Genomic DNA, 23,594 nt, shown 5'->3' on the forward strand with positions numbered 1-23,594 from the left:
TTATACAGTCAATACCCCCTACCTATGCCCTCCCAGTATATCGAGAAACCACACCTGATTGTCGAGTTCCTGCCTCCACCTATTGCAGCTCCACAGCACCCCGTGCTTCATGCAAAGCACGTTGCCCCCTTGTCCTCGGGGGTTGCTAGTTGGCACGCGCGTGCGCCAGCTGCTCCCAACCCAAAAGGCCCACCAGCCCATTTTTTTTCCTTTTTTTGGTGATTTGTTTTTCGCTGTTTCTTTTGCGTTTTTTTTTTCTGATTACTTTTTTTAATCTTTAGCACACTTATTTTTTCAATATGTTTTGAGATGAAAGTTTTTAAATCTTAACTTGAAAATTTTTAAATCTGATTTGAAAGTATTCAAATCTCGAGCTGAAAGTTTTCGAATCTGAGTTGAAAGTTTTCGAATCGGAGTCGGAAGTTTTCAAATCTAGAGTTGAAAGTTGTCAAATTTTGGGTTGAAAGTTTTCAAATCTAGTTTGAAAGTTTCCAAATCTTGGGTTGAAAGTTTTCGAATCTGAGTTGAAAGTTTTCAAATCTGGGTTGAAAGTTTTCAAATTTGAGTTGAAAGTTTTTCAAATTTGAGATGAAAAGTTGAAAGTTTTCAAAATTTAACTGCATGTATAGTTTTCTTTTCAATCTATTAGTAATACAAAAAGAACGTCCTTAATTTTTCCTTAATTATCGTTATTATCTAAAACTAATCAACTAATCAGATTAGTTAGTTACGTTAATATAGGCATATCCGGTAAAGAAAAAAGTCCTGAAAAGAAAAAAGAAAACCTAGCCCCGTGCGCGCGACTTGGTTTGCCGGTGCGTACGCGCGTAACAGGATTCTCGCTTGTCCTCCCTCTGCCTCAGTCATGCCTCCTATCCCCCTCGGCCAATCACTTTCTCGCTGCGCTCCATACAATTTGGAGCGCTGCGAGGTCTGTTTTGTCTCTACCGCTATAGAACTCCCTCCGATGAGCTCTCTAATCCATCCTCTCTCTCCCACTTCGATGCAACGGCACCATTGCCACAATCAGCCACTGCCGTGTGTTGGCTTTCTCTCACTGCCATCGTGCACCTTTGACCTTCCTACCCATCCAAGCCACTTGTCACACTCACCGAGTCACCATCATCCCTGCAACTCCTTGCTGTCACCAGCCGTTGATTGGGGACGGTCAAACCCTCCCGTACTAGGCCGATGCGGCTGCGATGGGCGGGCCAACTCCGTGCCACCGAGTTGCGTTAGCCGTAGACCAGGTCGATGCCTTATGGGCCAGCCTGGTAGCCCACACAGGTAGTGGCCCACCTCATTCTTCCACCTTTCCAAGTCCACTATCTCTCCCTCAACTGGCTACTTTCATAAATGGGTTGGAGCCAATGGGCCTGCCTGAGTGCACCAACCAACATCTCACCCCTACAAAGTCTATTTTACTTCCCTTTCTCACCGACCCTTGAGCCAACCTGTCATGGGAATATTATTATTCCCCTTATACTCCAAATAAATCATTTTTGGTATATTTCAGAAAATCATAATCATCCAAAAATCATACTCCCTATTTGTAACTCGAATCGACCATGTTAAGGCCTTCAATTTTTTCTAAAAATGAGATCTATCCAATCGTACTATTTGTTATTAATAATATTGTTTTATTTTTAGGGTTTTGTTTGGTTCTCTTTCGTTTGCACATAGTCTATGTCGTTGGAAATTATTTTGGACAAGAAATCAGAAGGAAGTTACCCTTTGATTATATTTCTCCCAATTTGTAGGGCCACACTAGTGTGTTGGAGAATATGGTTGGCTCTGGGAGCCAAAGAGATGAGATGATTAGATGGGATGATGCCCAGTGGTTAAAAAGTGAAAAGAAACTAATGGACACCGATTGAGTTGGGAACTGCCTAAGGATAGAAGGTTATGTGCTAGAGTCATGGTACGACAGCCGACATAATAGTGGTCATCAACTAAATTTTTTTTCATCCACTTGAGTTGTTGCAAAGCAATTCGTAGACAGGATGGAAGCGAGAAACTCCATCCAATCACATGGTAAACAACGCCACACTTAGTTTGTTTTTCAAAATATATTTTTAAAAGTTTACAAAACAAAACCAACTGTCATTTGGAGCCTGCATACTCAAATTTCCCGTGGCTTGTGGAGTATGTATTTACTCAGCCATTGTTATTTTCCCCTCCCCCAAGAAGAGTGAAGTTGAAGGTTAGGGTTTCTTTTTAATCCCAAACCATTGCTCGTGGATAGGGTCTAGCTGCGCTAACTTCTGCTGCTGCTTCTCTACTTGCCCGTGACACTTTTGGAGTCGTTTTGAAGGTGTGACCTTCTATAAGGTATCATATTCAGTTGAATAGATTCATCTTAGTTGACCGCATGTATGAGCAATCGTGTCCTATTGCTGGTACCGGAAGAGTGGTTCCATTGGATTCGGTTCACGCAGATCTCTTGCAGCTCATCCCCTCTAGTGTCACTATTAGATGATGCAAAGGTGGAGTGTGACACATGTCAGCATCCACATGGCATGTCACCTATGATTTGGGGGTTCATGGCAATTTGGGATCAGAATAACACACTTTAACAATTTATAGCACCAAGATATGTATTTTAAGAGTTTGGGGATCGAGATGATAGGTGCGAACAAGAATAGGAACTGGCTATGCACTTTACTCAAATTTACAATCTTGCCCCCAAAATATTTTTTGTTTCTTCTTTTGTTTTGGGTACATATTAACCTTTATTGTGAAAATTTAATCTATTATTTGTTTACTAGTAGTCAAGAAGATTTATTGGTTCATATAAATTACATGCAATGGAAAAAACCATCTTTTCACCTGATTACTACCAGGAAAAATAAAGGATAAAAGTTGAGAATGAGGGGTATAGGAGAGCCAATTTTGCAAACAGCCATTAAACAAACTCACTCGGCACGGCTGCATTTTATATTGGCAAAACAGATGCTTGTAAGCATGTTATATGCCATTATGCCATTATGCACATACTGTAAAACATCTATGATAACCAATATTTGATCAAAGTCTGAAACTCGACATGGTCTTCCTTACTTATCTCTTCTGGAAGTTGAATAGCCTAAGTGAGAGTCCAAAAAGGAAGGCAAAGAGAATAGCAAAGGAGACAACTGCCACAGCGGCCACCCACAACAAGTCCTGCTTGTAACCAAAGTAGCTCTCGATAAAGTCAGATACACTCACGCCATTATTAAACTTGTCATTTACATCCCCAAACTGTGATGTAAGCAATCCATTGAGTGTCCAAGCAACAGGGCACATCCAATAGTACCACCTCCACCATACTGGAATTCTCTGTAGTAAACGGAGCCATATTAGAAAAATTAGTGGATGTGAGATAATTTAGCCACGAACAATGTACAATTAGATACTTGAGAAAAGCTGGTATACGTACAATCCGTGGTATTAGAAATCCTGAGAAAAGGTTCCATATGTTATAGAATGCCGTGGAAACAACAGCAGACATGGCATTGTTTGGAGTCAAACCCGCCATCATCATGCCATAAAATGTGAAGTATGATAGTGTGAAGAACATGAAGAAGAGGTACCAAAGAAATTTGGCACATGTCCACTCATACCCTACCATGGCATACACTAGCACACAATATATTATGGTCTGAAGAAAAATGTATGGAAATTCAATTGCAACCTGCAATGAAACTAGATGTCAAGAAGGCTTTTTGTTTCACCATTCCTTTCCACTTACTGAGAGCCTTGGTTTTGTATAAAAAAATAATAGTATGTTAAAACATTTTATCAAGACTCGCATGCATATATTTACAAAATGATTATGATGCCAACAAACTTTACCTGTCCCAAGGCGTACGACAAAGCAGAGTACATGTGTGATGCTCTTTCCCTGTAAAAGATCGTGCGCCTCAACAAAGATAGCTGGCTGAACAGAACTAGAGTTCTGCACCCCCATTGCCATACATGCCGAATACATGGCACCCATGATACTGAACAAGGTTTGTTGATTTTGTCTGCAGCAATGGAATATCTTTTGTAAACTGCAATGGATGGACTTGAGATATATATATATATATATATATATATATATATATATATATATATATATATATATATATATATATATATATATATATATATATATATATATATATATATATATATATATATATATATATATATATATATATATTATTTACTTGCATTTGTTTATTGCAGTTAATTACCTTTTTTTGCCAATACCCCAGAACATGGTTCCGAACAAGAGTGCAACTACAATAGTGAAGAGGTACCTCACAACAATATAAGGAGGATTTCTCCAATACGATAGATGTTGCTTCCATAGGCAAGCCAACCATTGTGTAAGAAAAAGCTGTGAATATTGAGTTGGAAATGATAAGTCGCTTGAACCTTCAGGAGGTGCACTTAACTCCTTAATCAAATTTTTGTTCCTCCTGTAATGAAAGCAAACTAGTAACATTGTGAAACAATGATGTTTCCTATTACCATTTTCATAAATGGAAACATTAATTGTGGAAGAATAATAAATTTGAGGCATTTCCAGTTTGATATTATGATTTCATCGCTTTCTGCAATTCATATAGGAAATATTTTTGCTTTCGCCACTACATTGTCTCATTATTTCCTTTTTTTATCATTAGTAGAACCCACTTCTTACACATACCATCACGGATATTCTGTACATACTAGAAAGTTGGCTTTGCACATAGATGCTATGTTAATGGGACAACAATTAAAGCACTACCCAATACCTACCTATATAGCTCAGAATTCTTGTATATTTGAGAAAAGTCCACGCAAGTTCTTTGTTCCTGCGTTGTACTAGTCACTTCCAACATCCATGTTGAAGGATTGTAGCCATCTTTTATCTTGCTGACACCTTGAATAGCCTTTAGAAAATAAAAGGAGTTCAATAGCATGTTTCGTACAGCAAAAATGCAAAATTGTATTGTTTTATGTGTTTTTTTCTTACCTCAAAATATTTAATTAATTCACATGATTGTCGTCCTATAGGACCTACATAAATCTCTTCACCTCCTTGTTTCATTAGGAAGAGCTGCAACAAAGAACCATATTAGAATAAATTGAGTGAGTGTGCAAACAATATTTACTCACCAATGATTTACTTTTTCTTTTCTTGAAAGATCAAATGCACAATATTGTTATAGTTTCATTCACCTCATCAAAAGATTCAAATATCTCAATGCTTGGTTGGTGAATTGTGCAAACAACGGTTCTTCCTGTGTCCACCGTATTTCTTATTGCTCTCATCACAATGGCTGCTGCTCGTGCATCAAGTCCAGATGTTGGTTCGTCCATAAATATAATGGATGGGTTTGCAACTAGTTCCACTGCTATTGTTAGTCTTTTCCTTCGTTCAGATGATAATCCACTAACGCCAGGTAATCCAACCAGTGCATCTTTTAAGGAGAGAATCTCCACCAGCTCCATGACTTCATAAACAAACATCTAGAAACCATGTCAAAAAGATACATGAATATTCCTTTTAAAAACTACTACAAGATAAAGAAAAAGCAACACATCGTCGCGTATTTTTCATAAAAATTCCATCTCTATCAATTTTGTTTTTCATTTGTAGCATCATGTGAGACAATATAGATCAGTTCACAAAATCTACATTCTTATATACTACTTTGTATTCAAATAAAGAGAGAGTAGTTATTACTTGTACTTGACTTACCTTTCTTGTCGCAGAATCAATTTCAACAGGTAATCTAAGCCATGCGGAGAACATAAGGGACTCATAGACAGTTACATTTGGTGAATGGATGTCATTTTGTTCACAATATCCTGAAATTCGGGCAAAAGTTTCTTGCTTTTTTGGGTAGCCAGAGATGGTAATACTACCCTGTACATATCCACTAGTTTTTCTCCCAGCCAACACATCCAGCAGTGTTGTCTTTCCCGCACCACTGACACCCATAAGAGCTGTAAGTACTCCTTGCCTAAAAGAACCACTGATATCTTTCAATAGTTCCAGTCGACCCTCTGTCATACCTTTTGCTTTAAATGCCTACAAGTTTTATTGCAGGATTAGAACAACTATTATATAGAGTTTGCTCGCAAATGGTGCAAATATAGGCAATTATGCAGAGAGAGAGAGCAAGCATGTCTCAACAATATTTTGCAATATTTTTGTACCTCTGGCGTGTCTACACTATATCTTATGTCTTCAAAGGTGATGGAAAGAGGTACAAAAGGGAGAACCATTCCTTTATTTCCAGCACTAGAATGTCTTGTTGCATGGTACGAATTTGCTTCATCATTGATGATTTCCTTAGCATCTACCAGACACAGCACAAATGAAAATTAACTTTTGAATGGCATCTCATCATGTTATGACATGTTTAGTCTTTTGATAGGTGAATCAAAAAATTTACATATTGTATTGCAGGCAGCACGCCCTCCAGACGATGCTTCCAAAACTTCATTAGTTAAATTATGTTGTTTTATCTGCAACATTTCCTGAGGCTTTGTTGGTTGGCTCCTGCTAAATACTATAGAGTGCATGGTGCATAAAATTAGAATTTATAGATCATTTGAAAGAATAAATTTTACTAATGAAAAAATTGGCTTTTTTTAATAACTCACGTGTGAGAAATGTGAGACATATGGTGTAGAGGACATTGAATAAAAGCACATATCCGAGCAAGGCGCCAATACTAATCCAATACCATTTGGTCTCAGGAAGAAAACTACTAGATCCTAAAACTAGCCTTCCAAGTGGTCCTTTGTAACCAAGTATTGACTGTTGTTTAACAATAACAAAATGTTTTAGCCAGGCAAATTCAAATATATGGCTTTTAATCGATTCCATAAGTATATGTTTACCTTGTTCCAGATTTGACCTAGGAATTCATTTACGGCTAAAGCGTTTAAGGCATACATTAGGGGTGATATCCAATACAACCATATCCACCATTTCTTGACATCATCTGTTGAATCATACAGACATATAACAGAGATAAAAGTACTACATACATTGTGGAATTAGTATCAAAACTTACAGAAGCATCATATGGTAATTCATTAAACTATTTGCATACCTCTAGTCAAGATGAATCCACATGAAAGCATAAAAATGAGGATGCAGAATGGGCCCATGTTGCTTGCAATAACCGGATGCCTTGTAAGGGCAACAATGAAGCGGAAAAGTGCATATATTACCTCACACAAAACAAAAAGTACAAGGAACTGTCTGAAAAATCTGTAGCATTGCATTGTTTTCATTAATCTTATAGTGTATTCATTACAAGAATTTATTTATGGTAATATTTTGTTTTCCTTACCTCAGTACATTTGGATCAAATCCAATGACGTAGTATGTTAGGAAGACCCAAACTGTTGTGTTGAGGAAGGAGATAGGGATCTTAATGATCCAAGATGGCAAGGAATATGTCCATGATGGGTAGTATAATAGATCTCTTTGCTTGAACAAAACTGGGAGCTTCGCAATAGCTGGTCCCATTTCTGCCAAAGCACTGTACACAATCATCATCATTCCATAGAATAGTGCTCCCATGTATGACCTCCCATTTTCTATCGAGTCACGATACATATTGGTTCGGATAAACACAGTCATTGCATTTATTGCGACCAGTTTTAGCTGAACAATTAAGGGAAATAATATAATAAGAGGCCAATTAACTTTGACCTTTTAAAGCTTATGAGTTATCTTTCTATAATGAAACAACCTTTGGTTTTTAAGAATCACCTGAATTGCCTTGAATATATACAAAAACGAATTTCTTTTCATTAGCAATATCTCTCTATAAATGTTTGCTTTGAGTAGTTCTTTCATGCTAACACCATACTTAGATGTTGCCAGCGCAGCGGGGTGATTCTTGCTCTTCTCAAATGGGATTGCCAACTCACTTCTGATTGCTTGACCGACATGGAAAGACTGAAATGCCTCAGCAATCATCGTAACAGGAACATATTGGTATGTGTCATCACTACCTATCCAGTATTGTTTCTGATCTTTCCTAGATGTAACCTAAAATAAGCCACTTATAATTAGTCATAGTTAAGCACTTGACCAAAAATAATGCTAAGGTCAAACCATGGTAAAACTCACTTCCTGCAAGAAGTCAGCTACGCATTTTCTCTCAGGGCATTTGAATCCAACCGATTTAAAGAACTCAAGCACATGATCACGAGGGCCATTGTAGACAACTTGACCATCTGATAGTAGAATTATATCATCAAACAATTCATATGTCTCAGGTGCGGGCTGTAGCAAAGCAATAACTGCTGTTCCACCAAGAATGCGAATGGTTTGTCGGATGGTGTTAACTATCTGGAATGTTGTCGAGCTATCAAGTCCAGTTGATATCTCATCCATGAAAAGTGCTCGTCCTGGTGTAACAATCATCTCAGCTGTGGCATCAATATTAGGGAGTGGATCAGAAATTGTAACCATCATGCACTCTAATAACTCCAATGATACATTACCTGTCGTTAGTCGCTTTTTTTGCCCTCCTGATATGCCTCTCAGCATATTGTTCCCTACTATTGTGTCGGCACAGATATCCAATCCCAAAATCTTCGATAGTTAGAAAAGTAAAGAATTATTGGGAAATGGCATACGGATTTCAATTGTGAAATTTATTGTAACACTACAATAGAACTATATAACTAGACAGTGCTCATACACCTTTAGTATGTGATTTGTGACCACCTCAGCTTTCTGCTCTCCTGTTGTAGCTGCCTGCATAAGCAAAATGATAAAGTGCAATTCCTCAAACCTTTTAGTGGAACATCAATAAATGGTAAAAACAACCGTACTAGAGATAGCTCAACACTGGATAAAGTTAGTTGTGATTTAAGAACTGCATTGTACCTTCAAATATATATCAATTTCTGGATCTGGTTTAATATTTTGTTCCTTCTCTCTCCTCAACAGTTCCATTAGCAAGTCTAAGCATTTTCTAGAAAATGTTAATGTTTTAATATGATATTTTATTAATGTTGATGAGTATCAATCTCTCCATTTCTCCTATCTTACCATAATGATGGCCAACCCCTTGACACTTTGCAGCGAAATTGACTGTCTCCCGAACTGTCAGTTCAGCCATATGTACATCATGTTGGCTAACATAAGCTGCAGATCTTTGGGGCACAAATTCCTCCATTGAATGCCCATTGTAAGTTATTGTTCCAGATACCTTTTATAATTGCAATGTTTCCTCATATTAATACTTAAAGTATATTGCAATGTACTAAAGAAGAGTTGTATGTGAAAAACATAAACAAAATAACCTTTAAGGTTGATGTTCCAGCCAAGGCCAATAATAGTGATGTTTTTCCTGAACCTGGAGGGCCTAACAACAAGGTCATTCTGAAAACAACATGGACAAGGTTATATGCCGCATGGACAAGGTTGCATGGACATATTTTGTAAACTAACAATTACTAAGAAGTTACCTGTGAGGCTTGATAATCCCACTCACATTGTGAAGGATTGGTATTTTGTGTGTTATCTTTTTTGTAATGCAAAGAGCATTTGTCAGGCCCTGTTTAGAGGTAGCTAGTTGTCAGTTGCACCTTTGTGTGATACATTGAACTATGTAAAATAAGGGAAACCTAATGTAATATTAAAAAATGGAATAAAATATGGGTCAGCACAAGCCTAATGTCATCTGGTAACTAAAAGCAATCAAGTATTTACAAATTCCATGAGTTAGATCTGCATATGGAACTCATGGAAAATGCGTAGTTGGCAGGCACTCTCTGCCACATAGATTTCTTGTTTCATTGAAACTACATAGACTTTGTGCATTGGAATAGAAAAGTTGCATGGCGACAAGTAAACATGATGATGCAAAGTGAATTTTTATCCAAAAGTTCAGAAATAATTGATGTGGTGTAGTAAAAAATGTTAGGAATAAGTGAGAAAATGTTGATGGGCTCATCATGGACGATTGACCATGGTGCAAAAAAAAAAAAACCATTTGGGGTGATGTGGCTTCATAACAGAGGAGAGAATTAGCATTAACTACGGATAATGGGAAGCAACTTTCTAGGATGTCGCAAAGTTCATTGATGGAATAAAAACTAGTTTTCGGTTGTTAAGATTCATAGAAACCATTATAATTGAATTGAACAAACACAGAATTGTTTTACAAGTTTTGAATTAATGCTTACAAAGTTGTATTAAACATGGAGACCGTGCTCCACAAGATGTCACTTAAAATTGCTTCCTAGTGACCGTGATTACCGCTCTATTATCAATGAAAACCTGTGAATTTCATGTTGAAATTTTCTAGCTTGATCAGTTTACATAGCAGTTTCTTGATTTGTGCGGGCTTAAGAAGTCTGATAATCACAAAGTAGTAACCATCTCATTGATCAACCCCGATAGAGTCTTTCTTTTCATCTAAATTATTATAATTTTGTCCTATAACAGATAGATGGAGACATTTTTTCTTATGAATGTAGTAATTTTCTCATAGTTCATTCATGCAAATACCTCCATTATGATGGTATATGTATTGAGAATGGTGGGAAGTCCCCTCCTGCCCACATACGACTCTGCTTCAATGTTCAGATTCTCATACCGCACTTCAACCGTCGGTAGCTTAATTCCAACCCTGCACAGAGGAAACATCTTTCAAATAGGAGACTTAGCAATCAAAGTTTCCAATTGAATTTAGCATGGTTATCCATGAAAAGGAAAAACCTAGTTATTTTCCTTATATTTAACCATGCCTTCCAAATTAATGTCGTAACCATGTGAATATATTTTTTCGAACACATAGGAGATCTGTGCATTGTTTGATTAATAAGGAGAAGAAGATACACTGTCAGCTTGTTTGGTAACTCGAGGGAAGAGGATTGGGAGTTTACACGAGGGAATTGATGATGAGATTAAGATGGGAATTTGATTTTTAATCCCAATATCTTGTTTGGTAGAGGTGATGGAAATTGATAGGGAGTTTATTTGGAGATTAGGTCATTAATAAAAACGGATGGCTGAGATTTGCTTAGAAAAAATAAAGGATGAATTCCCTCCCAATTACCTGCCCCTACCCAGGTATTGAAAAGGAGGGAGTTCCTTCCTCGATTCCCCATCCCCATCCCACCAAAATTCCTATGTCTCCCAACCAAACAAAACACTTAATAGCCTCATCCCTCTAAACTACCAATCTCTCCTAAAAACTCCCTCCAACCAAACGGGCAGGGTGAGAGGAGAATCCGGAAACTCCCACACTAAACATATCTCTGAGAGTTTTTACCATCCTTGAGGAGGTACTACCGGCTTGTTTGGTAACTCAAGGGAAGGGATTGGGAGTTTACACGAGAGAATTGATGATGAGATTAAGATGGGAATTTAATTTTAATCCCAATATCTTGTTTGATAGAGGTGATGGAAATTGATAGAGAGTTTAGTTGGAGATTATCATTAATAAAAACGGATGGCTGAGATTTGCTTACATAAAGTAAAGGAGGAATTTCCTCCCAATTACCTGCCCCTACCAAGGTATTGAAAAGAAGGGAGTTCCTTCCTCAATTCCCCATCCCCATCCCACTAAAATTTTCATGTCTCCCAACCAAACAAAACACTTAATAGCCTCATCCCTCTAAACTCCCAATCCCTCCTAAAAACTCCCTCCAACCAAACGGGCCATACGAGGTACCAGGTACCTTGAGGTACCACTTCAATCCCACCGTTGATTTCACAGGGGTAAGATTGGTATGGGGACATTTGTTGACACAACAAGTCCCCATGACTTTTTACCCCTTTCCCAAGTCTTCGTCCTCGTATTTCTCTCCGGGTCATGTCGATACAGCCAGCCCTGCTCCGCTCAAGATCCCTGCCCTCTCTCTTGCAGGGCCATCGGAGGCCATTCGATGGAGTGATTGGAGAAACACAGCATTTGGGAGGAGCTTGTAGGAGAAGAAAGAGACGTCTCCAGGGTGACCTTCCTTTGGCGTGATGGAACTCCCTGTGCATGGCTCGATTCACTAGTTCCGAAAAGGTTCGAAAATTTTCAGAACTCAGAAAATCTCAGCTAAACCTCACAACCAAATGCAGTTTTACATGAATAAGAGAGTTCACTAGGAATTTCTTTAATATCTTGGCAAAATCTCCCCAATATTTATGGACATCCATGACAGATTGTCATTCTGTCAATTACCTATTTGTAGATAATTGACAAAATAGCTCAAGACAGATTCCAACAATATCGATTCCGGCAACCACATACATAACTGACAAAATAGCTTCTGCAACAAAACATAGTAACTGACAGAATAGACCAAGACATATTCCACCATGCAAGTTCCTTCTAGCACTCAAGAATCGCCAGGTTTTGGCATGTCAGAGGTAGAAATCGTGCCTGAACAAAGGGTGTGTTTAGTTCACGCCAAAATTGGAAGTTTGGTTGAAATTGGAACGATGTGATGAAAAAGTTAGAAGTTTATGTGTGTTGGAAAGTTTTGATGTGATGGAAAAGTTAGAAGTTTGAAGAAAAAGTTTGGAACTAAACAAGGGCAAGACTACAAGATCTTACAAATCCTTTTACCCTTTCTTTGATCATGGTTAATTTGCTGAAGAAAAGGTCCGTGCTTGAGATATTGGGAGGAAAAAAAAATTAGATTTCACCTACAGCGAAATATACTCCACTATGTACAGCCTAAAAAAATTACAGATCAAGTCATACACTCATAGACGACATCGACTGGTGACCCCAAGTATGGGGACGGTGATGCGCTTGCAGGCTCACAGCTGCTGCTGGCATCAGCTTCGTACCTGATGGATGCCGGGCAGCTTCCCCATCCTCTTCTTACACAAGGCGACCAGCCCAACGGTCATCACTTCCAGTAGCAGCGCTAGGGAGGATAGTGGTAGGTCGTTGCGCCGCAGCCCCAAGGTCAATCTGTTCTCCGAGCTGAGCTCGTCGCCGTGTACCTCATGGCAATATCTGGCGCTCCAGACCAGGGTTGACTCTATCGGTTGACGCTTTTGTATAGGGGGTCACCGAAATCCCGAAATTTTCGGAAATTTCGATATGATATTTCCGAAATTTTAAGCAAAATTTAGTTGAATTTGAACAAATATTACCCAAATTCATGAAAAAATGAAAAATTTCGGTCGAAATAATATCGTATCGGGGGTGACCGAAATGACCAAAATTTTCGAAATTTCAAAAATTTCAGTCCGAAATTTCCAACCCTGCTCCGGTCCTTGGCCGGATCTGGACGACGGGATGGTTAAGGCGCTAGGGGCAGGGGATGAGGAAGGGAGACACAGATGGGAAAGGTGGAGGAGGCTCCAAAAGGTGGTGGGAGGAGCCGACTTTGGTCCGCCACCTCTGCATCTGAGAGGTTTCTCGCGGCCTCTGCGCAACTCCCATGGCCGCCGCCTCTATTGTACGAGAGGAGAGAGGAGGTAGGATAGTTCGTCGGCGGGACCACAACCCTGCATCGGCCCACCTCTCGGGAGGTCGCCGCCGCTCGGGAGGTCGCCGCATCAGCCACGAGCTCGTGGCCACCTCTAGGGTTGCTCAGTTTGTGGCGACGACTGGGGCAGACACGCGGTGTTCCACTCCTAATCGGTATGCGAATGTACAATTTTGCCCTCCCACCTTCAAAAGTCATTTGGTACCGGCTCGGAGGAAGGCACGGTACCGCGCGGTACCAACCATTTTCAGCCGTTAGATTGGGCGAAACCAATGGCCAAGATATGGTACTGCCTCCCCTCAAGGACTGTAAAAAGTCTCTAAAAATTAAGTTAGACATCTCTAAAATTCTGCCATGTGTCCTGCTGAAAATAAGCCATATATTCCCTCATTCCCACGAAAAACGAATCTAGGACTGACTATGACATATTCCAGTACTACGAATCTAGATAATGTCATATCCAGTACTAGGTTGATTTTTTCTGGAAAGGAGGGAGTAACATGCAACATATGTATCCATTGGCAAGAACTCCTACATGTCTCCCGTGTACGTATCCTATCAGAAATGTCTAGAAAAATCATACCTAGCACTTTTAGAACATAAAGAAGTAATGAAGTAACCCTTGGATACTCACAAAATATCACTCACTTTGTTCATTGTCTTTTTTTTTTTATCATTGTGTCTTATGTTACGATGATTTATTTAAATTAGGTGGTCTTTAACAATTTTGTAAATGCATATTATATTGTATGGTGATATTAAAAATTGTAGCATAAGTAGGCACGACCAAGGACAAATTTTGTAAATTTCGTAGTATAACTTTTGCATCATTATATTTGCTATCTACCAGTTACTTGGCCACACCTAAATTTTTGCATCCTCCATCATGGGCAATAGGACTACCCAACGAAAAATTCCTAGCTACGCCACTGAGAAGTAACCCTTGGATACTCACAAAAGATATCACTCACTTTGTTCCCTGTAAATAAGGAGATCCATTTTATGTTTTTAGAAGTCCCCTCTTGTTCCTCCTCAAACCCCTATCACAAGACCAAACCGATCTTATCCTACAGAAGACTCATAACGGATCTATTTGTCCTATTTTAAAAAAAAGTACGTAATTATTTTTTATTTTGTTGCTTATCTAAAGTGGGCCACTGTGGAGTGTATACATGGCATGGGATGTAGAATAGCTACTGGAGAAGACAAAATAATGACTTTACCGAGCACCGACCGTTCTCCAAAATATCCGCTAACTAAAGATTATGGGCATGGTATATTTTAGCACTACCAAATTTTGGTAGTGTTGATTGTATTTAGTTTAGGAAAAAGTACGAATTACCCCATGAACTATCGCGGTCGTCCAAATTACCCTCCTAACCACAAAACCGGACATTCTTCACCCCTAACTATGCAAACCGGATGAATTACCCCACTCGAACCAATTTAGAGCGGTTTTGTCCAACATGGCGCACACGTGGCAATCCAGTCAGCCTTTTTTTAATAAAAAATTGTGAGACCCGCCTGCCATACTCTTCTCTTCTTCCTCTCTCTCTCTCGCTCTTTTCTCTCTCGCGGCTCGCGCTGCGCACACGGAGAGGACGGCGCGGGGACGGGTGGTCGGCGATGGCGGAGGCAGTGAGCGCAGCGGAGGAGGTAGCGGCGGCGGCGAGGCGAGGCGTTGGCATGAGCTCACGCTGCTCACGGAGGAGGCGAGGCGATGGCGGGGTACGGTGAAGGAGGCAGCGGCGGCGGCGAGGGGAGGCGGTGGCCGACGCCATGCATGACAACCAGCCCCATCTCACGGCCGCGCCTTCCTCCGCTTCATCGTGGGCGCTGCCTCCGCCGCCGCGCTAGGCTCCTCTGCTGCAAAGAGGGGATAGGCCGGCGGCGGTAGAAAGGAAAGAGGCGGCCAGTGAGCCCGGTCGAGCTCCGCTGCCTCGAGGGCCTCGCGACGGGAGGAGGAGAGAGGGAGAGGGGAGGCAGCCGACGAAAGATGGGGGAGGGGAGAGGCGCGGCAGTCGGCGTCGCCGCCGGTGGGTCTACCGTGGAGGGGGCGCAGCCGCCGCCGCTCCGGATGATGACTTGGACCACCCTGACGAGGTATCTCCCGACGCTCTCGCCTTCCTACCAACGGGCCAACGCCGATCACCCACGCCGACACCTCGCCGTCTAGCGCGACGACGATGTCGTGCTCGGCCTCCTCTCCCCCTCTCCCGCCACTGCTCTGCTCCACTCTGCCGACGGCCGCGCACTCGCCCACTTGCTCCGGTCACTCGCCACCGCCCGCTCCACTCCGCCTGCCGCGCCCTTGCCCGTTGCCCCTCGCTGCGGGCACTTTGCTCCACTTCGCCGGCCGCCGCCGCCGCCTCGTTCTGCCGCCGCCGCTACCTCCTCCGCCGCGCTCGCTGCCTCTGCCATCGCCGACCACCCGTCCCCGCGCCGTCCTCGCCGTGTGCGCAGCGCGAGCCGCGAGAGAGAAAAGAGCGAGAGAGAGAGAGGAGAGAGAGGAAGAAGAGAAAAGTATGGCAGATGGGCCCCACAATTTTTTATTAAAAAACGCTGACTGGATTGCCACGTGTGCGCCACGTTGGACAAAACCACTCTAAATTGGTTCGAGGGGTTAATTCGTCCGGTTTGCATAGTTGGGGGCGAAGAATGTCCGGTTTTGTGGTTCGGGGGTAATTCGGATGACCGCGATAGTTCGGGGGGGGGGGGGCGACTGGATTGCCACGTGTGCGCCACGTTGGACAAAACCACTCTAAATTGGTTCGAGGGGGTAATTTGTCCGGTTTGCATAGTTGGGGGCGAAGAATGTCCGGTTTTGTGGTTCGGGGGTAATTCGGATGACCGCGATAGTTCGGGGGGGGGGTAATTCGTACTTTTTAAATTATGCATTACCAAAAGTTGGTAGAACTTTTTTTTTTGAGAAACACACGCTCACAACGTGCGCACACTCACCCCTATGAACGCACACACGTACACCCTACCCCTATGAGCACCTCCGGAAGACTGGGCCGGCACATCTTGAGATTGACGAAGTCACCACAGGCGCCTCGCTGTCGACGGGTACGTCGCCTACCACTGAAAGAATAATTAGCCGTAAATGCGAGCACCTGTGTCAAATCTAGGATTTGAACCCGGGTGGGCTGGTTCCACCACAAGGAACCTAACCAGTTGAGCTATGCTCACTTCGCAAATTTGGTAGAACTTTTGAGAGTGAAAACTTCTATAGTTATCAAAATTTCGGTACTATCAACTTATGGTATGGTTAAAAGTGGCAACCCTTTGTTGCTATTATTTTTGTAATCTTTCTCTTCTAAAATTCAGTATTAAAATTTATATGGTCTACTTAGTCAACCAATCCACGCTTGTCATGTTTTTTGAGTTCCCAGGAATTTCCACCGATACCAAATGCAAACAAACAAATATAACAAATAGCATATATATTTACTAATAAATATTAATCACTACACAAACGTTATAAACGATGGCCCATTAATATTTCTTACTAGATGACCCATTACGCGGCAAAGCCTAGTCCCTTTCTAGTATACTTTATAGCTAATATATCTAACCAACCACCAGACAGTTTGTGTCTCACCTATATCCATTAAAAAAGTTGGGACAGCAAAGAAAATCTTATGTTTTTTTTTTCAAAGCCAAAATGTATGCTGCCATTGTATGTGCCCAATAACTCTAAAAAAAGGAGCTAATCTGAGATCATTCACTACTTCATGGTAAAAACGAACTTTTACTCTCTTTTTTTTCGAACACACAAGAGATTTGAGTATCATTGAATTAAGCAAGGAACTTTGATTGAATATTATAGAAGGAAACAAATGCTCAATTAGCCTTGTATTTGATATTGTTTTGCCTTATTAAAGAAGCTTTTGACCGGCCATACTAAAAAATTGGTGATAAGTATGATGCATCTTTTCTTCACGCGCCCTTTCAGTAGATAATGTTCGGAACATATTGGAATAAGATGAAATGAGAATATGTTCGTTTTGGCAAGGCCACAGTTCAAGCAACATGGCTTTTTTTGGATATTATGTTTACTAGTCGCCAACCCATGCGTTGCACGGGCTATTATTATTAATATTATAATGTTTAGATTCTACTTATAGAAAAATCATTAGTTATTTTTTAATTATATCGGTTTAACTAAAAGATAAATCAGATGTCAATTACAATAAATGTGGGAGCTCCCCAGAGTGCTCTATTTGTTTAGTTTAAGCCCAATTATAGATTTTATTCGCTTAAATATTAGAGAACTACTATGTGCAATAAAAGAAATCTAAATCTCTACCACTTAACTCAATAAGTTGAAGGTTAAAGAAAATTAAGATTAAATCACAGTGTACCCCACCTGCGTTTGAGAATGTTAATTTGTAAGAATGTTGCACGGGCTATATTAATATTTTAAAAATTTTAATCATATGCTAGAATATTGGTTATTTATTTTCAAAAATATCTCATAAAGGCAATTAGTTGATTTCATATTAGCGGATTTGAGTGGAGATCAACTTTAAAAGAATCTTGATTTTCACTCAGAACTACCATATATATATATAATGTATAAATGGATTTATACATAGAATTATATATTTTTAATTGACAAATAGATTAATAAAAACCAAGTAATTTAATTTCCTATTTAAAGTAATTGTGAATTTTGATAATAATAATATATACAAAATCTTACTCCACAACGACACTCGCTTTTATGCAAAGTACTGGAGTACCAAATGCATTATTTATGCTTTTCTATATCCTTTTTCTAGTTTTTTTATTTTCTAATTTAATAGTTTTCAAAATAGAAAAATCATAGATAATGTGGACTCAGAGTTAATACATACGAAATTGAACTCTCCTTGGAGTCGTAATTTTTTATTTAATAATTCTGTAAATTAGAATTGAAAATATGAGATCGTCCTCCTATTAGGGGTCTGAATTTTAGTATTTCATTTATTTATTAATGTAATTTTAACAATTAGGAAGCTGTGATGTGTCTTGATACATTATTTTAATCAATAATATATAGATATATCTTTTCCTATATATTATTGGCTTGAAAATCTATTTAGAAGGAATACAGATGGGTGCCTGAGTAAATATTCATGACTAATTGAATTGAAGCAAACCTTCAAATAGTAGTATTCACATTTTATTGAATTATACCATAGAATCTGACGAAAACTTTTTTTTTACCAAAACGAAGAAAGCTATTTTCCAACAAAAAGAATACAGAAGTACGGCAAAAAGAACGTAGTAAAGGGATACCTGCGAAAATGGTTTTTGAAGTAGTTCAATTGCACATTACACAACCTGGCGTATAGAGAGGACAAAATGCTTGTTTATGTTCAGAAAAACTATAAATCGATATGTAAGTTGCCTGCTTCAAAATTATTATGAAACAACTTAATCTTTGGTGAACTAATAAATTTTTACTGTCAGTCGACCGTGATAAAATAACTCTATCGATACGCCAAAGATCGTAATAATTTCAAATAAAATTAAAAATATGTTCCTGAAAATATATGTACACAATGACATTAACAGATCAGAACCAAAGGGAATAAGCTGTATTTTTCTTACCCTGTATGATTGCACTGCTGTTGACAGTTCCATCATCCCACATACATGTTGCCTTGTTCCTCGTCTACTCAGTTATTAATTTTTATTCGGAATTAAAATAAATTGAAAAATGAAGAAGTTGTTAGTACCATGGATGAAGCCCCGGCCAGGAGCGGTCGAACCTGGAAATCATGAATATGATGGGGCTGACCGTCTTGCCGGACGATTCCATCGAATGGTCGCTCCTCACGACGATCCCTCGGTTGCATATCGTGCTGCCTAATCCGCCATTAATTCCGATCGGCATCAGCTAGGCTACGTACGTACGTGGTTAACACAGCCCGATCTATTGACCTAACTGGAGATAGGATACGTCCAGATATATTAACAGATTGAATATCCATATCAATGTAGGTAGTTAACAATACGTATAATAGAGGGACTCTCTATACATGTTGGATTCGCTTAAAAAAGCCCATGATAACACAGATTTCAATGTACGGCCATGATTTTACAATCCATCTAATCAATGGTTAGATTTTTCTGGTTAACGTGAGAGCTCCAAAAAAGTGCCCGATTAGTATAGGTATAGATAGCCTCCCGACATATTTTGAAATCGAGGACGAATGGAAAAAAAATATTTGTAAATATGTTGCTATATGAAGGTTATTGCTTGACTGTTTTAAGCCGGAAATTCAAGTTTAATGTTTCATTCAGGAAATTTTCTTGCATATGGATTAATGAGTCAATTAGCCTTGTAATTTCTGATTGGTAACAACATTCATAAAAAATATGATATTTTTTTTTAGAAATACAATGCAAACGCATGTGCTCTCAAAACGCGCACACTCATCCCTCAACGCACACGCACACCCTACCCGTATGAGCACCTTCGTAAAACTCGGATGACATATTTTGAGGTTAACCAAGTTACCACGGTTGTCTCTCTATCGATAGGTACATCGCCTATGAATAAAAATATAATTAGCCGTAAATGTGATCTCCGTGGGCAGGTTCCATCACAAGAAACCTAACTGATGGAGCTACACCCACTTTGCAAAAATTCTGATAAATTGGTTCTCCGTTTGTAAATATTTTATTTAAATATATGTATTTACTAGGCAAGGTCTGGTACTACTTTTCATACAAAAATGATCATTTGCAAACGTTAAACATGAAGTAAAATTAGCATGGAATTTATCAAAAAAATTGAACATAGAAAGTTAGAGAATCAAGTAATATTTCAGGAAAAATAAATAAATTTCACATAAAATGATTTAGTGATATTTTCAAACTTGTACTACCTGCGTCCCATAAAGACTGCAGAGTTTACGTTGAACGTTTGACCGTCTGTCTTATTTTTAGAAATTTTATGATTAGTATTTTATTTGTTATTAGATGATAAAATATGAATAGTACTTTATTTGTGACTAATTTCTATAAAAAAATTATAAAATTTTCAAATAAGACGGACAGTTAAATGTTGGACACGAAAATTCATAAGTGCACTTATAATGGGACGGAGGTAGTAGATAACTTACAATATAGTGAAAATAGAAATATATACCTATACTAATCACAGCACTGCTGGTAATGGGTTACGAAATCTAAGGATTTAATATGATATGATATGTAGCTGGACAACTGGTTATTGGCATTTAAGGGATCCTCTCGTTTATTCTAACCATTGGAATATTAATCAAGTAGGTATAATATATAAAATCTCGAAATATTTAATAACACTTATACAATAGTTGTTTATCATCCTATTAAAACTCAATTCTAAATTTGATCTACAACTCGAGAAAAAAATGACACAGATTAAACACTAGTATGCCGACCATTCATATTCAGATTTGAATATTTGTGAAGACATATTCAAGCTTTTTGGATCAAATCAAGCTTGCATGTTTGTGAAGACATATACCATATACTCCCTCCATCCAATATTTTAAGTGTAGTCGTGTGTTTCCGTGTGGAACGTTTGACCATCCGCTTTATTTGAAAAGTTTATAAAAAAAAGTCGCACATAAAGTATTATTCATATTTTATAATCTAATAACAATAAAAATACTAATCATAAAAAAATTCAAATAAGATGGATGGAGAAATGTTAGATGCAGAAACCCACCGCTACACTTAAAATCGAACCGAGGCAGTAATAATTTAGATCTTCTACTTTTTTGAAAGAAAAACATTTTACGACTATTTAAACAACATAAAAAAATGAAAAGGCTATACATATTAATTTTTTCTTACTAACACGGACGTGTCATGCTATGAGTGTATCTAAATTTTTTTTGTAACTTCTACTCCCTCCGTCACATTTTAAGTGCAGCCATGATTTTCCCTGCCCAACTTTGATCACCCGTCTTATTTGAAAATTATTCGAAAAAATTTAAAAACATAAGTCATGTATTCATGTTTTATCATCTCATAACAATAAAAAATATTAATTATAAAAAATTTAAATAAGACGGACGATCAAAGTTGGACACAGAAGCTTATGGTTACACTTAAAATGAGACCGAGGGAGTATCTAACTAAGGCCCAGTTCTTTTCCAACTCCAAACTTCAACTTCCTTATTTTCTGTTAGCATGTTTTTCAAACTATTAAATGATGTGTTTTTTGCCAAAATAAAATCTATATAAAAATGGTTTTAAAAAATTTAATAAATCTATTTTTCAAGTTTATAATTATTAATACTTAATTAATTATGTGCTAATGAAGTTTTTTTTGTTTTACTTGCGCTAAAAATCTAACTTCAAAAGCCTACATTGAGATGACTATTAGTAAAAAAATATTACGTGTAGTAGTGCTCGAGCAGAATATTGTGACGTCCTTTTCCACTGTATAAAACCACCAAAATTCACCATGTCAATATGAGATCGCCTTACCGATCGACGCGTTCTTTGAACTTGGCGAGGAAGCGTGCATGGTCGTCGGCGACGCCGGCGACGCGCTGCAGCAGCGCGCGCCGCTCCACGGCGGCGAGCCGCTGGACGTTCACCTCCCGCAGCTCGCCGTCCGGCGGCATGGCCAGCAGCGCCGTCCGTGCTCGGTCGTAGGTCGGCAGCTTCTCCAGCGCCGCCCACCGCTGGTCCTCCTCGTCGTCCTCCCTCGCCGAAGACGACGACCGCGAGAACGAGCAGATCTCACCGGCATCGTCCATCCCGCCGACGTTGTCGATCTACCTGAATCGGATTGCAGCCACAGCCATCGGAGGAGGAAAGAAATGGGCACTTATATATATAGCACGTCGAGCAAATTAAGGTGAAATTTCAAGGAGAAATTTAAACTGTGCAAATAACACGTAAGCAGCTTATGAAAGGACATGTAGACTAGTGGTTATAGTGACCTGAGTAGTACCCCAAGGTCCTGAGTTCAAATCTCCTATGGAGCGAATTTCAGATTGGGTTGTTTGCGGGGCTAAGTTCCCTATTTCAATGGCCGTATATATCCGATTGGATGTAGAGGACGGGTAAAAAATACCCTTCTTAAAAAAACACGTAAAGAAGCTTAGTTGAGCGAATTTCAGATTGGGTTGTTTGCGGGGCTAAGTTCCCTATTTCAATGGCCGTATATATCCGATTGGATGTAGAGGACGGGTAAAAAATACCCTTCTTAAAAAAACACGTAAAGAAGCTTAGTTGAGAACACGTAAAGACGATGCTGGATGCCTGGATGCATGTCAAACTGTGCAATGTGATGTTGAAATAGAGCACGTAAGTCCAAGAATTTAATGCTCTCAAAAACAAAAGTCCAAGAATTGAAGCAAGCTGTTTACTTTTACCGTTGCCATGGAACGTATTATACTGTTATCATGGAACATGTTGTACTGTTTATTGACAGATGGACACGAGGAGCTTGCAGAAGGGTACACTATGACAATGACAATAATTATTTTTAGCATTGGCTTTGAAATCTCTAGGACAAAGTTTTGTCAACAAATTATTAAACTACTGGAGAACTGATCTTTTCGTGTGTCGGCCAAAAATCATATTAGTCCCGGTTCCTGTTACAAACGGGACTAAAGAATATGTTTAGCCTCGGCTCAAAAGCCCAATGAAACTTTTTGATCTTTAGTCCCGGTTAGTATTATCAACTAGGACTAAAGATTATTTTTAGTATTTTTAGTGATTTTGGATGTAGATGATTTTGTTATTGAATTTGTGGATGATTTTGTGATGTTTTTTTGAATGTAAATGATTTTGTTGTTGAGTTTGGTTTGAAATCAACATACAAGCAGCAACAAACAATTAGAAAAAGAAAAAAAACTTTAGTCCGGCTTGTTAACACCAACCAGAGCTAAAGATGGTAGCGCCATCCACATAGCATTACCATCTTTCGTCTCGGTTGCTATTATCAACCGGTCTAAAGATCAATCTTAAGTTCCAATTATATCAACCAGGACTAAAGATTTACTGAGCTTCCTAGTTTGCAATCCGGGATTAAAGGCCATTGCAAACCGGGAGTAAAGAGAGTTTCTCCACCTGTGTTATTTTTATTTGCTGAACGATGGATCAGTTTTAGGCCCAATGGTGTGAGCAGTAAAGAATAAGCTGGATGCTAA

General features: G+C 39.1%; 1 protein-coding gene across 1 annotated transcript; it reads right to left on the minus strand.

Annotated features, from left to right (window-relative positions):
- Window positions 1–2,798: 2,798 nt before the first annotated feature.
- Window positions 2,799–22,266, minus strand: LOC4346767 (ABC transporter G family member 52-like). Its single transcript, XM_015755308.3, is given in 25 exon segments — window positions 2,799–3,318; window positions 3,419–3,673; window positions 3,835–3,900; window positions 3,902–4,007; window positions 4,221–4,448; window positions 4,771–4,904; window positions 4,988–5,071; window positions 5,194–5,484; window positions 5,717–6,049; window positions 6,178–6,320; window positions 6,417–6,533; window positions 6,628–6,784; window positions 6,868–6,971; window positions 7,083–7,243; window positions 7,326–7,642; window positions 7,751–8,032; window positions 8,114–8,415; window positions 8,491–8,581; window positions 8,693–8,746; window positions 8,879–8,955; window positions 9,044–9,203; window positions 9,298–9,376; window positions 9,463–9,551; window positions 10,508–10,628; window positions 21,919–22,266. Coding segments are annotated over 25 exon segments (4,284 nt in total). The 5' UTR covers window positions 22,194–22,266; the 3' UTR covers window positions 2,799–3,060.
- Window positions 22,267–23,594: the final 1,328 nt, after the last annotated feature.

This window comes from Oryza sativa, chromosome 9 (assembly GCF_034140825.1).
Source record: "Oryza sativa Japonica Group chromosome 9, ASM3414082v1".
Taxonomy (NCBI): domain Eukaryota; kingdom Viridiplantae; phylum Streptophyta; class Magnoliopsida; order Poales; family Poaceae; genus Oryza; species Oryza sativa.